This window comes from Pelecanus crispus, chromosome 18 (genome assembly GCF_030463565.1).
Source record: "Pelecanus crispus isolate bPelCri1 chromosome 18, bPelCri1.pri, whole genome shotgun sequence".
Taxonomy (NCBI): Eukaryota; Metazoa; Chordata; class Aves; order Pelecaniformes; family Pelecanidae; genus Pelecanus; species Pelecanus crispus.
The window spans coordinates 4,250,403-4,265,348 of NC_134660.1; the positions used below are offsets into that span (position 1 = coordinate 4,250,403).

Consider the following 14,946-nt stretch of genomic DNA (forward strand, 5'->3'; position numbering starts at 1 on the left):
GAATTTATTAACAAACCTATTTTTAACCCACGAACACATAAATCTGTAGAAAGCAGCAACTTGATAAAAGCTCAGGAGTCAAAGTAAAAAACAGCAAAAAAAGAATGTGAAAAAAGCTGCATGCCCGGGACCTTCAGGAGGGGACAGGGGTCCTTACATGCCGTTCTTCATTGTAAAAATCCACAAAATTCAAGTGAAGGCAACTGGTCCACATGATATTAGACCTACCTACATCACTGCAGCAGCGGCGCAAGAGGATTTCTGCAGCTCACTGGTTTCTCTTTAAGCTGCTTTAACATCATACCTATTTCCCTGCTCAAGATGATCCCCCTAACAATTAAGCGGGGAACACAGCGCAGATCATCACAGGACTCGCCATTAAGGAAATGCGTGGCCCCACTTCGTATCGGGGTGAATTACAGCACTTCTAGGGGAAGATTCAACATGGAAAACAGCCGTTCTCTTAATACCCTTGGGAGACTGCTGCTAAACGACATAAAGTGCTGCTGGAACATCACAAGCGCCTGGGTAAGCTTTACATACTGGCAAGACGTGTTTTCTCTTTTATTTTGCAGGCTTGCTAAGATTGCTGGAGATTCTCTTATATTCTGCTGCATTCAAGCAGCAAAACTTTACAGTCCGCTTCTGTGGGGACATGAAGTGCAAAGTTCCCCCGTAGCAGCACGTGATTCTTTGACCAGTTTTCTTTTCAGTAGCAGGTTTTGAACATTAACAGTTGGCTGCTTTTACATAGTGAGAGCCAAAAAATCCTGGAAGCTATTCAGAGGTTAAAGTCAGGTCAGCATTTTCACCAGCCATTCTGGTTTACATGAAAAGGATTGCGTGCCTTTCAGGGGAAAGGGCTGCCTTGCTCCCACCTCTCCTCTTGGCTCACCTCCTCTCTCCTTCTCCCCCCCTCCCCATCCCTCTTCTCTTACAAAAAATAGCGTCTGAAGTTGAAGATTGGGACCTCGTAACATTTTTTGTTACCCTTTCAACGTAAGTAGACTGAGCTTCCCTTTACTGTAGAGGATCTAAAATTTCAAAATAAGTCTGTTCTAACCCAAGTGATGCGTTTATTAAAGTCATCAGTAAGCATGAAATAGTCCCTGTGCCGCGCAGATTAGAGATACGACACGCTTCTTCTCGAATAATTGAAATTATGTAAGAGGTGACATACGCATGGACAGGAATAACTCCAAGAGGACAGGACATCAGAGAAAACCTTTAAAATTCGGTCTTTACATCCAGATTAGAACACCGAAATGCCCGCTCCACACACCTTAGTGGATAGTTACGCTCTTAATGCAGTCAATTCAGAGTCTGAAGAGCCACACTCTGATTTGACTTTGACAAACGAATGCTGTGTCTAGCAATACAGACACGTAAAATGAGCTTAACACGTACAACAACATTTTATGCTAAGCAAAAACACATGGAGAGAAGCAATTATGCATAATGGTGTAAGGATCGACTTCCCACCTTGATTAACTGTGTTCTGTCCCTTGCTAATTCTCAAATATTTTCCAAATAGCACATTAACCTTCTGGGACACACGTTAAAGCCTTTGTCTTTTTAAAATATGAAATTCGGTGGTGATTCATGATGGCGAGATTTGGAGGTGATACTTGTTGCAGCTCAGGACTGATAGGTGGCAAGGATCATGAGATCTTCCCAAAACCATAACTTTTATCGAGATGAGTAAGAAATATATTGGAGATGCCTATTGTAAAAATACACCTTCTTGGAGCTAATGAGCTAATAGTTTAAATCACTTATTTGGGAGGAGGAGGAACCACCATGGCTCAGGAAACATAAAATACCTACGGACATGTTTACTCTTCTTCTACACATAAAAATGGCGCAAAACCGTAAACAGTCTTGACAAGGAAATCTCCGACAGATTCACACTTTTAAGGTACCACGTGAAGCTGCTCAGACGAAAAGCCACGTCATTACAGTCAACCTTGCAGGGAACAGACATGAGCAAGGGATCCGCACGCAAGAAGATCTGTATCCAATATTCGAGGAATGCAACCGAAAGGGAAACCTGATCCCTGACCCTCCAGAAACAAAGGAGCTGACGTGTTCCTAAAGGGGAGAGCCGAGCACGAGGTGGGCTTTGCTTCCTACACGTGGACAATTTGTCTGGTCTGTCCTGCAGTAAAAATAATTCTAGGGAATTGCTGTCATGCGGAGAGCACCTTTCAAAATTGTTGCTCACCCAATTCCCATCCCAACGGGAGCGTAACAACCGAACTGCGCATCCAGCTCCCGCGGGGAAACAGCCTCCCCTTGCTCGAACGGACCTGATGCTTGCAGAAGACAGCCGCGGTACAGAAAAACAGGCTTAGCGGAAAACCTCCGAATTTTTTTCGCTGCTGGAAAGTATGACTGGAGAAGACCGTTTTCCCCACAATTTGTTACAGCTGTCCAGCTTTTATCAAATGGCAGAATAAGAAGGTGTTGAAAATGTTATTGTCAAAGCAAAGCGGGGGGAGGAAAGAAGGGGAGAAAGAGGCTCTTGTTTTCCTTTGAGTGCGAACACTAGCAGGGGAAAGCTTTGCTGTTTGAAAGCTTTGAAAAGTGCTTCCCCTACTCCACACGAACATATTTTTGCACGACTTTTCCATCTGGGATACATTAACATAGCCTTGGGATAAGCCACCTTCTTTTATTTTCCAAAGTTTCCATGGGAAAATCTAAGTTCCCAACAGACGAACCTCTAAGAGAGAATCCTCCTTGTGAGAAGCAAAAAAAAAAAAAAAAGTTTCAGACTTAAAAATTAATTACTATAGACCTGCTGAAAAAAGGACAGGGTGATGATGCTGACGCCTCTCTGACACACAGGTGTGCCACAAAGGCCGCCCGGACCTCCTCTGGCTTTCACGTGGACAAGAAGCTCCAGATGAAACCAAACCGTGGCAACCTACGGTTTCATCGTCTTCAGGCTGGCACCTGCCAACCGACCACGAGGGCCAGACGAGCCCGACACAACAGCACAGCACGCACCAACAAATCTCATTAGTAAGAGCAGCTCGTAAAAGCAGAGCGTACGCGTTTTTGCCAATTCTGCTGCTCCACTTCAGGCTTCGTTCAAGTCTTAGGCTTAATTCACAGCTCTGCTGGGAGGTAAAACCCAGCTGGAATCAAGCGTCCAACTCTTACTCACCACGATCCTCCAGCCCAACCAGGCTTCAAGGGGCTGCTGTTGGACAGGGCGAAGCTCCGATCGTGGGACATTGTGAGCAGGGAACGAAGGGTGCGCGATACTGCAATGACTCTTTCCAGAATTCATTAACCTACTTCGCTATGCAGCTCAGAATAGCTTGCATATTTGCATTTTAAGATCACGCAGGCAGAAGTGCTACAAAGGTTGCTGTGGCATACAGGAGCTGAACTACGCCCAGATTTCCTGATCAGCTAAGCAAAATATTAATCACTAGTACAACTAACCTCCCTAAATTATCAACCTTCCTCCCTGTTTTTTTGTTTTGGTTGTTTTTTTTTTTTTTAAGCAGTACGTAAACTGTTGGCAAAGTAAAATCTTCTTAGCTCGAGAAATATTCAAAATAAAACATGTGGCAAGGACAACCAAGTGAGGACCATCCTGCCTGATGTTACGTAAACTTTACTTCTCCCCATTGTGCCTTTACAGTTATTGAACAGTTACTTTCTCAAGATACTTTACACTTGCAACCTACAGATCACTCAAATGAAAAACTGGCTACAGAAATTCACTGGAATTTGTGTTAATTTAATCCTGCTCCTGCCCAAGGCTGAGCTTAAGAGCAGCAGTCATTTTTGAGGCACAGAGTCACCGATAAGGTGGCAGTGACAGTCATAGGGCACAGAACACAATCGGTCTTTTATGTTTATAATAATATAACCCAACAGTATTTGAACTATGAATGTGATGCCATCATCCACTCTCCTTCCTCTGACATCAAAGAACAGTGGCTATGGACTAAACGGCATATAAGGGAAGGAAAATGCTGAAAAACCAGATGCCTCAAATTACTTGAGGTAGTAGGTGGGGGTGGCAGCCCCAAGTAACAGCCACTGCCTGGCACTGAGGCCATCCCATCCTCCGTACTGGACCAAAAAGCTTGCGTCTCTCTCAGTTAGCATCTCTACATTCATAAATGGGCACGGACAGCAGCTGAAGGAGAGGATACAGAACAAAAGAAAAACTTGGTAGAAAAACCCCAACAACCTCACTAGAATTAAAGGAGGCAAAAATGTGTTGGGAAGAAAGATTGCAAGAAGCAAAAAGGTGAAGATGGGATGCAAAAATAGAAGAAGAAAGGGAAAACTCTTCCTCTTTCACCATTTAAACAAGTTCCAAAACTTTGCATCAAATAATTTACTTATCAACCTCATCCATCCATCGCCATTTTCACCAACTCTGTGGAGTTTTACCTGTGACAAATGGAAGATGGAGGGGTACAATTCACCTCGGTCACTTCAGTAATGCAAAACCACCCCGTTAATTAGCAAACGCATGGCGATTACAAGAACACAGCTTGTCCAAGCAACACTGCCGATGGCTACCTGGCTTCGCAGTAGGGCGAGGAGGAGGAGGGGGACCGCACTCACCTATGATGCCGCTGTCTCTGCTCTCCAGCGTGGAGGTGGGGCTGGTGACGGCGCCGTAGGTGCAGTCCTTGGCGGTGACGCTGGTGCTGACGGGCGGCAGGGTGGAGCAGGGGCTGCTGGCGGGCGGCGAGGCAGTGCTGCTGGTCAGCGTGGAGCAGGGGCTGATGCGCTGCGTCACGGCCGAGCTCTGCAAAGCGGGAACCGGGAACATGTCATAGAATCATAGAATCATAGAATCATCTAGGTTGGAAAAGACCTTTAAGATCATCCAGTCCAACCATTAACCTACATTACCAAGCCCACTCTAGACTAATCAAGGGTAGACCAGACTAAACCATATCCCGAAGTGCCACATCTACCCGTTTTTTAAACGCCTCCAGGGATGGTGACTCCACCACCTCTCTGGGCAGCCTGTTCCAATGCCTGACCACCCTTTCCGTAAAGAAATTTTTCCTAATTTCCAGTCTAAACCTCCCCTGGCGCAGCTTGAGCCCATTTCCTCTTGTCCTCGCCACTCACTCGCTCTGGGGAAAAACAGCCCTCTCCTGTAGCTCACACCTGAGGATTTGCTTTGGATGGTGAGGTTAAAAAAGTGCTTTACGGTTCAAAATGAAAACGTCCACCGTGGCACCCCACATCTGTGGAAAACGCAGAGACACGGGGCCTGCTGCTACTTCGCTCCCTAAAGAGAACAGATTCCAGCTCCCACGTTCAACAGGAAACACAGAAAACATAAAGTGGGATTTCCCAAAAGCCTGGCTCTATGCTTTATGGGGAATTTTGACAATTTTGTTAATACTGAACTGAAAGTTAAAAAAAGGCACAAATAAGCAAAAATTGTGATACATTGAGGTAAATTCTGTGCCTCTAAGTGGGGGTCTCCAGGGCGGTAAGCGTATGGCAGGAGCTCGCCTTTACTTACAGCAAGAATCATACACAGGAAATCCTACAAAGACCTCTGGGCCGTTTCCGTCTGCTCAGAAACCTCCCTGGGGCCGCAATTTGTATTTTGCTGTGTAAATGTTTCCTCCATTCAAGAAAAACAACGGCGGTTTCACGCCCTTGCAGAGAGGAAGCTTGAAATCCCTGATGTAGATATGAGACGGCCCTTCCCCGCCCAGGCGGGCTTTCCCCGCCAGATGAAGTTTAAAAAAGAACCAATGTAAGAGGGAAAAGGTTGCTCTCCAAAGGCAGAACAAAACAAAAAAATGCAGCAGCACAAAGAAGATGGTGTTTCAAAACTAATTTTGGAAAGACCTTACAAGATACCGTGTGTAAGAAACCTGGAAGAGTTTATACGTCTGATGCTGTGCACGGAGATTAGTTTATTAAGAAAACAAAATTATTCTTGAATTCCATTTGCGACAAGCTGCGATGAAGACAGAACCCTTGTTTCCAGCACGGGCTACTGGCCACACCAGCTCCCCTGGCAAAAGGCCCTCCTCTCCGGAGACAACGTCCTAGAGCGTCTGCAGGCACAGGAGCCGCTGCGCCCGCGCCGGGACGGCACGCGCAGGCGATGGCTGGCCGCCCGCGCCGCTGGGAGGACGCTCAGCGCAGCAACCCACACCACCCTCGCACTGGACTTCAGAGCGATCAGCTAGAAATAACTTTAAAAAGGGCAGCTTCACTACCTCCCTTCCACAAAGGCAGCCCGCACGCCCCAGAGCAGGCAGCTCCCTCGCGGGGCGTCGGGCCGGCGGTCCATCTCCCCTCCAGCAGATGAGGATGCAGAAAGCGAGCATTAAAAAAGGAAAGGGCTTTTGAACGTGTGATCCTCCCTTAAATTTATCCTTCGGCCTCCGCAGAGGGGAGGTGACCCCGTCTCCCCCTCGCTCAGGGGACGCCGCAGAACGCCCCGGTAGCCAGCCCCTGCGGACAGTGCTTTATTCGCTCTTGTGAAACGATTCTGGGCCCAAGGAAGGAAGAGCAGAGGTTAATTCCCCATTTCGAATTTGCTTAAATGACATTTCTTTTACCCTGTGTGAATACTTCCCTAATAACTGCATGGATCTGTATTCCCTTTTCCATGCCATTTGAACCCAAGGTGACCACAGAGAGCACCGTGCTTGCAAACCGCAGCACAGCTTTGACATCTCATTTTCTTTCTTCCTCGCTATTTCATACCTGAAGCTGAAAAAATGCCTGGGACGGGCTTTTGTAAGTAGAACACGTGAAAGATTTACTGGTTTTTAAATTAGAAGGCAGATACCATGCGTAGCTACCGGGAAGCAATCTAATTTATCCAAGGTATCCCAACGGGCCTTGTAAAAAATCCTTACTGGGAGTGCAACCACGCCGGCGTCCGAGGCGGAAGGGAGCGTCCCGGCGGCGGTGGGACGGGGCGGCGCCGAGGCAGGGACCCCCCCGGCGCCCCACGCCTTTGCTTGCCATCCTAACTTAATTCCAGAGCACCCTGACCGCGGATTAGCACCCCGACAAACCGGGGACGGAGTGCTAATGCGACAGCTCCACGGGCGCGTTTCTGTATTAAACAGAGAGACTGCAACGCAGTAAAAATGAACCGCGTGGGTATTGCCGTGATAATTTATAACCTCCCTCCAGAATCCATCCGAAATATCCACCGGCGCATGAGACGGCGGCCACCACATCGTCGTCTTCTGAAGCACTAAGGAGAAGCAAACCAACGCCTTCCTCTCCCCGCCCAATTTGCGGGGCCACCAGGGGATCACAGCGTTGTTATTTTCCATTCTCTCATGTTCCGGGTACTTACCAAAACATCTCTTTTTCCCCAGTAGCCTTCTAGGAACGGCAGGCGAGCGGACCGCTGTGCAAATTCCGGCTCCCCGTACGTTCTGGTTTCACACGTTTGTAACGTCACCCGTCACGCACCTTCTCTCTCAAGGAACTTTTTTCATCTTCCCATACTGCAGTATTTTTCAGATGTCTAAATACCGTACCGATTTTTGTAAATCTGTTTTTAATTTTGCAAACCCATTTCTAACTCATTAATTCTAGCAGCCAAATGAAAAACTACTTGTATGTCAGCATTCGATGAAAATTTTCCTTTATTTTTTCCCCTTGAAATTGCTGGCGTTTACTATTCTTCTTAATATAACCTAACGTGGGGCTTCTTCTGGATCGCTGCTATGTATCAAGCAGATGTTTTCACTGAGCTACCCACTACAGTGGGACCGTCTCTTCCGATTTATCTCAGCTGATTAGACTCCATCAGTACACCTGAGCTATTTAATCAGCTTTTTCTAATACTCATTTTCTTTAACTCGCTGACAGTACAACGAACTGCACCAAGTTTCAGGCAATGTCATTTCTGAGGTTTGGACAAGGAAGGCCAAGGGCCTCCTGGGCTGCACCTGCAAGAGCGGTGCCGGCGGGTGCAGGAGGCGACGCCTCTCCCTGCCCGGCTCTGCTGGGAGCGCGCCCGGAGCGCGGCGCCCGGAGCTGGGCTGCCCCGCGCAAGGGCAGCTGGCCACGCCGGAGCGAGCCCAGCAACGGAGCAGAGAGATGACCCGAGGACCGGAGCCCCTGACGCGGGAGGTACGGAGATATTCACTTCCCAGCCGGAGACGGTCCCGAGCAGCCTGCTCCGAGCTGACCTGCTTCAGCGGGCGCTGGGATCGACCACCTCCAGAGGTGCCTGCCAACCTCGCACTACAGCGTCTACAATTTAACCAGCTCACTTGTGGGACCTTTCAGAGTGTGAAGCATTATTACTATTATAAATTCTTTACCGTGAAGTTTTGCTATGTCCTTGTTTCAACTGTTGTTTTAAACAAATCCTTGCTGAAACTTATCTCAGTACTAACAAAATAACCTCCGCTAACCTTAAAACACAGAAAAATTACACTTTAAAGCAAATTAAAATTCAGTGCAAGAATAGCACGTTCATCTTCCCTCCAGCTGATAACACTATTGTTTCGTGAAATGCCAAAAGTGATATTCTTATAAGTTCTTTTATTTGTCGTGTTATCAATAAGAACAAGATACTCGCAACTGGGAATTACTAAATAACACGGTGTATCACTCGGCATTGACTGACATGTTTTATTTTTGTATTGATAGAGAAAAATGTTCCTCTGTGCAAGTTTTAAATATAAATTTCCACTGACAGAACATTCTGTATTATTATTGCTGCTGTTTCATCTGTCACATTTTCACTAAGCTTTGAAAAATTAAACTGTTCTGTCATAGTCTCATTGTCCTTTGTGCTTCTCTGGCAGCCACTGCAGTTAACAAACAGTTTCCCAAAAAGTCGGAGAAAAAGGATTTAGTCGTCAGCATTTGTGATCTCTCATTAAGGAAAGCATGATTAAGAAAGAGACAGCACATAAAACACGCAATTTCATAGCAGTCTGGATTAGAGAATATATCCTTTGACATATTCAAAATAAGGCAACTGAATGAAAATGCAGTGTGCTGATTTACAGATTGGGGCAGTTTTACCAAAAACACCTCTATTCCTTATCTTCACTTTAGCTCAAGCACTGGCGAGATTGCAAATAATTATTTTCTCGCTTGAGAAGGCAAAGCATGGTTAGAATAACAAGCAGCAGCCGAGTCCCAGCTTTTGATACAAAGAATGTCTTCTTTGCCCAGGCCATGTAAATTAATGCATTAAAACCTAGAAAATTGTTCTCATTTTTAAATTCAAGTGCAAACTAGTAGTCAAAATCTCAATCAGATTTTAATTAATCAATGATTAATGGAAGAATTAATCTTTGCAAATCCCATAAATGTCTCACTGCATGATTTTCAACACCGCTTTAAGTAGGGTAGCTGAAGAAATTCAATTTGGGAAGGAGAACCGGAGAGGTTTGCAGAAGATTTGCTGCAGCTCAGAAGCAGCTTTAGCTGGGACGGGATTTGTGCGCGGCTCCTGTGCCGAGGCAGCCGGCGGTCGACGGCAGAAGCCGGAGGGCCCCCAGGACTGCTAGGCGGCTGGAGCGCGCGACGTGGCGGGGGCTGGTGGGGAGGGTTGGCTCAGCCCGGGGAAGAGCGAAACCGCAGCCAGGGATGGCTGCAGCCGTCCGCTGCCTGCAGCGGGGCCTGGAGAAGACACAACCACGCTCTTCTCCGGAGCGCAAAGGGGAAGGGCAAGACGCTACAGTCAGGTTGTAGCAAGGAAACTTTCTATTAGGTAGAAGGCAAAAAGTCCTTCACGATCAGAGTTGTCAAGTCCCGGAACAGGCTGCCCGGACAGCCTGTTGATTCTCCATCGGCGGAGATCCTCAGAACTCGCCCGGACAAGCCCTGAGCAACACGGCCCAGCTTTGAAGCCAGCCCTGCTTTCAGCAGGCGGCTGGGTGAGATGACCTCCAGAGGTCACTTCCAACCTCGAGCATTCTGCAGTTCTAGGCAAGTGCTGACAGCAGGAGATGCTCACAAAGAAAGAAAAAAAATTAACTTGGTAATTGAGGAACCGGCCTCTCTTTATCTTCACCAGCACATGAATAGCATTCAAAGGCCCTGTAAAACTTTTTCATGCAAAAATTAGCACACAGCCCAACATATCAATCTATTTTAGAGGACAACTCTCTGCTGTTTCTCTTTAGATTTTTCTTTTATTTATTCTCCAAAGACATCTTTTACTTTAGAGAAAAGATGGGATTTTAATTTTTGTCAAAAGGCAACAACAAAAGGAACCATTTAGAGTAGAAAGCTCTGCCTGGCTTTGAAGTATTCAGTTCAAATAGGTGCCTGTTAAAAGTACATTTTCTAGCACAATGTATAGTAAAGTACATTTCAAATCCACCACAACTCGCAAAAAAAAATTGAATGAAAGCGTTAAAAGCTTAACGAACGTGTTAAAGGCAAAAACATTACAAAAACACATTTCTTGGCTCTCAAGCATATTTTAGCCCATGCAGAGGATCAAACCCCTTTTGGTTCGGTCCGCGGCGCAGGACCGACAGACCCCAGGGTGCCCCCCCCGCTCGCCAAGAGCACTCCCTGCTTTGTGCGAGGAGCAGTCCCGGGCTCCGTGGATCCGTGCGCCTCCGAGTCTCCTTCCAAGGCCGGGAGAGCTTCACCTGTGCCACCACGGCCACGGCGGGCATTCAGCCTGAATGCACAGAAACCATCCCCTTGGCTGCCACTTCTCCCTGGCTCTTTTTTTAAGGAATTCAGGACCGTAGGGCAGGTCCTCTGAACAATGCCTGTGCTAAATATCTGCGTGACTTCTGGAGAGCCATGCAATGACTCTGTTAAAAGGAGAGACAATTAGAGCTGGGCTCCTGGGTTTCATGCTCTTCTGCTACATACTTCTGCTATCCATCTGTCAATTTAAAAGAAAAAAAAAAAAAAGAAAAAAAAAAAGGCGGGGGGGGAGGAACCCTCTCTCCCAGTTTCATTCTCACCTTACCAGCACTGCTGGGAGTGGGTATATTGCCCAAGCTTGAACCAGGAGGGAGAAACTCAGGCAGTTTCCACAAAATCTACATTGTAGCCCTGAGCTTTTTCTTATTTTGCTTTTCAGCCATCCAGATGGGACAAAACAAACTCCATCACAATAAAGATTTTATGATTTGCTTTCTGTATCTGTTTTCAAGCGTGAAATCACCTTGTTCGGCAAACGTGAGCAAAAACTGTGACTGTCTGTAAAATCAGGCTATTACTACTTACCTGTCCTTCCAGGGGAAACTGTGAGCCCTCATGTAACGTTGCTAGAATACTTTTGAAATCTTGCATACAAGATGCCATGGAAGTAGAGATTATTTTGGTCACTATAATCTGATTAGAAATGCTGCCCGCTCCCACAACATTTGCAGAAACAGAAAAACAGCAGAAGCTGTTTCACACGGTAGCAGCTGATCCCTGAAACATGCACTGCTGCACCGTAACAATGCTTCACCGTTTAACGAGGAGATACAACCTTTTACCTCGTAACAATTATTTCACCATTATGAGACGCTCAGCTGCCGTATCATTAGGAAGCCACCACTCTCACATGCTGCATTTGGGTCGTAACCCGTGCAGCCACTGCTGCCCGAGCAGGAAGGACTGGAGAGGTCGTACCTGGTTCTCGTCCTGCACCTCCATGCTGTACTGGGGCCCTGGCTGTACCTCCGTGACTTTCTCTCCGAGGAGGAAGCCCAGGCGAGTCATGAGTGTATTTGCTGCCTCATCTACGGATGGAGGGGGTCCCAGCTCCTGCTCAGTATCACCTAAACAGGGAGAAAACCAGATTCAGACAGGAGTTGTTTACCTTGGCTATTGCTCAGTGTTTTTACCAACGAAACACCGCAAACTTCTCACGCTGCAACGTCCGTATCCAGGTTTTCAGGTTATTCACGTTATTCAAGTCTGTTTTAACATTATGTGCTGGTCATGAATTTTAGGTTAGGCGTTGCTCCAGCTGCCAAGATACATTTCTTCTAGCATTAGCTGTTACTTCTCCTCTCATTGCTCATTATATTCTCAGCGCTGCCCATGGAAGCAAACAGCCATCTCCCCTTCCCTGTACCAGAAGCAGCAGAGCCACCGGGGAGCGAGATTTCCTGGACCGACAGTGGAGAAGGGAGAGCATTCCCTCTCCTCTCTCGCACAGAAACTACCTCCGAGTTACTCGCAGGGAAACCAAGGCCACAGTGCCATTTCGAAAGCACTCCACGAGATGCAGCAGCCGACCTGCGCGCCCAAGTGACTGACGGCAAAGAACGGGACAGAAAACCTGGGACAGAAAACCCGGGACAGAAAACCCGTGTGCACCTTCCACTGTCGCCTGCTGCTTGCGACACGCTCACGGTCAGGTCGAAAGCACCGCTCTCCAGACACCAAACCTCCTCGCGCAGTCGCTGAATGGGCCATGATACAAAGCAGAGTCCAACTGCCAATTCCCCATCAGTTCCATAAAACAAGTCAAAAAGAACATTCCAGATAATTTTTCCTGATTTTTTTCCACCATCTGTAGGAAGAGCGGCACAGACAAGCTTCCAGCTAACAAGCCGCACTGAGAGAAAGGCTAGGCGTCTATATCGGAATTTCTGTATCTTTTTAATTTTATAACAAAAATTTGTGGAGGTTTTTGCCTCGGTATCGCAAAGGTAAGTCGGGTTCTGAAAGTCAAGTTCTTCCCTGCTCACACCAGCAGCACTATTAAAGCCTGAAGGTCAAGTTCTTTCCACGTTACGCTGAAGCAATACTGTGTTAGTGCAGTTGTAGGAGATTAATTAGGATTTGCAATTAGTCTACAGTTAATTATTCATCTGATAATGCAGAGTCTGGAAAAGAGCCCATCTCCATTTCCCAGCTCCATCCTGGCTCGGGGGTGCTCCAGCACTCAGCCTGAAGCTACAGCAAAAAGATGTTACTTTAAATACCGCTTTTTGATAACTGTAACTGAAAACCACAAATCACAGAATCTGGGATATGTACGAGACCTCAGAAAATTTAAGCCAGCTGCTTCCAGAAATTCCCATTTAAACTCATAATGGACATCTCACAGAAGCTTAGAGCAATTTTTCGGTGTCTCACCTGCACTACCGCAAATTAAAAACCCTGGAGCATCTCACATGCCACCGCGTCTGCATTCCTAAGCACCGTCAACTCCGGGAGATGAGCATCTGGAGCCCTCCTTACACAGTGACTTCACTGTTATGGAAACGCATTATACAGTGTGATAACAGAAGCTGTCTTGAAGTTATTGAATCCCTATTGTACTGCTTTAAACAACGCTGACGTGAATAGGATAGATTTAAGATAGAGACAAATTTAGATGGATGGCCCAATTTTCTGAACTGCTGACCACCCACATTCAATCTGTAGGCATTTACTATCTCTGGGAGTCAAATCCAGAACAGATACATTTACGTAAAATGAAAATTATATAGACTTTTATTTCCAAGGTTATTTTTTTCTTTAAAAAAGCAGACTTCTAGAATTTATCCTAGATATCTGTAGCTAGGATGTGGCTCCATTCATAATTATTGGAAGTTTATCAGGCATTCCCCATTCTGTTTCCAGAACACATGATATTAATAACACTCAAACCATGCTAACTTACACCTTCTCGGCAGGGAGGAAAAGCCGGCTCTCTGCCTTGCCCACCCAGGGGAGGATTTAGGGAGAGTGCCCGGACCATGCCGGGGCAGGCTGCACGGCGCTGGGCACAGCCCGTTTCCTTCCGCTCCGCGTTAGGAACCGCTCCCAAACCAAACAGAACAACTTGCTCCTTGAAGGCTGGGCTTAACCTTGCCCTTAAACCTCCCCTCTTTCATACTACCCCTAAAATACCTCCAAGGGGCACAAAGCTGTCTTTCACCTGTAAAATAAAGAAAATTACAAGCTTATCCCAGGTCACTGCGTAAGAGGCCTCAAGCTGTGCCAGGGGAGGTTTAGATTGGATATTAGGAAAAATTTCTTCATGGAAAGAGTGGCCAAGCATTGGAAGAGGCTGCCCAGAGAGGTGGGGGAGTCCCCATCCCTGGAGGGGTTCAAAAACCGTGTAGCTGTGGCACTTGGGGACATGGTTTAGCGGGCATGGTGGGGTGGGGTTGATGGTTGGGCTGATGATCTTAGAGCTCCTTTCCAACCTTAATGATTCCTAGTTTTTACTTTCATTAAAAAATAATCCAGCCACCAAGCCAGGACACACGAAAATAATTATGACTCTGCCCTTAATTGGTTTAGTGGTGGAGTTGGTAGCGTTAGGTTAATGGTTGGACTGGATGATCTTAAAGGGCTTTTCCCACCTCAACGATTCCATGATTCTAAGATACAGAGGATAATAACTGTCTGCTCTGGTAACAACCCTAATCTGCCTGCGAGATGCTGCTCGTGGCACAAGGCACCAGCAGCCGCAACTGAAGCGACCGAGCTCCAGAGCATCACGTTCAGTGTAGAACTACCAAGTATTTTATTATAACATGGCTTTCAAAGTACAGATAACTTTGAACTTGAGCAAAGCACTATTGTACTGGATTATTCCCTCTTTTGGTTTTAGGTCTTTAAAAATAAGTGCAGTCATTTAAATTGAGTGTCAAAGAAGAGACATAAGAGCTCTGAGATGCCTGTGAATGGGTATTATGGAAAGAAGCTGTAACTTGCCTTTCAAAATTGACAGTAAGACCGAATACTCACTTTCTAAGTACAACCGAAGGACGTAACTGTGTTTTTTTTTTCCTCCCTTGCCACGTGTGCTATCCAGTTGATGCCGCAGCCAAATTTTACACACACTTCAGCACGCTCGGTTCCCCCAGCCTCACCGGGGAAATCTGAGCGCACAGTTGATAACAGAACCGGCCCGAGATATTTTTAGGTATTCTGACACTACTGCTGTAACGAAGTATAGCAGCTCAAACGCACATACTACAGTCAACTCAAATAAGCAACCTCTAGTGTTTCAGCAGCAGTAACAAACTGCTCACC

General features: G+C 46.6%; 1 protein-coding gene across 3 annotated transcripts in view; it reads right to left on the reverse strand.

Moving 5' to 3' along the window:
• The window catches only part of TANC2 (tetratricopeptide repeat, ankyrin repeat and coiled-coil containing 2), a 212,134-nt gene that overhangs the window by 96,998 nt on the left and 100,190 nt on the right, over positions 1-14,946 (reverse strand). For all 3 annotated transcript variants that reach the window (XM_075722714.1, XM_075722713.1, XM_075722712.1), the window contains 2 exons: positions 11,596-11,744; positions 4,600-4,786 (listed from right to left, as the gene is read on the reverse strand). In XM_075722714.1, coding sequence (XP_075578829.1) covers positions 4,600-4,786; positions 11,596-11,744 — 336 coding nt within the window. The remainder of the gene's footprint in view (positions 1-4,599; positions 4,787-11,595; positions 11,745-14,946) is intronic.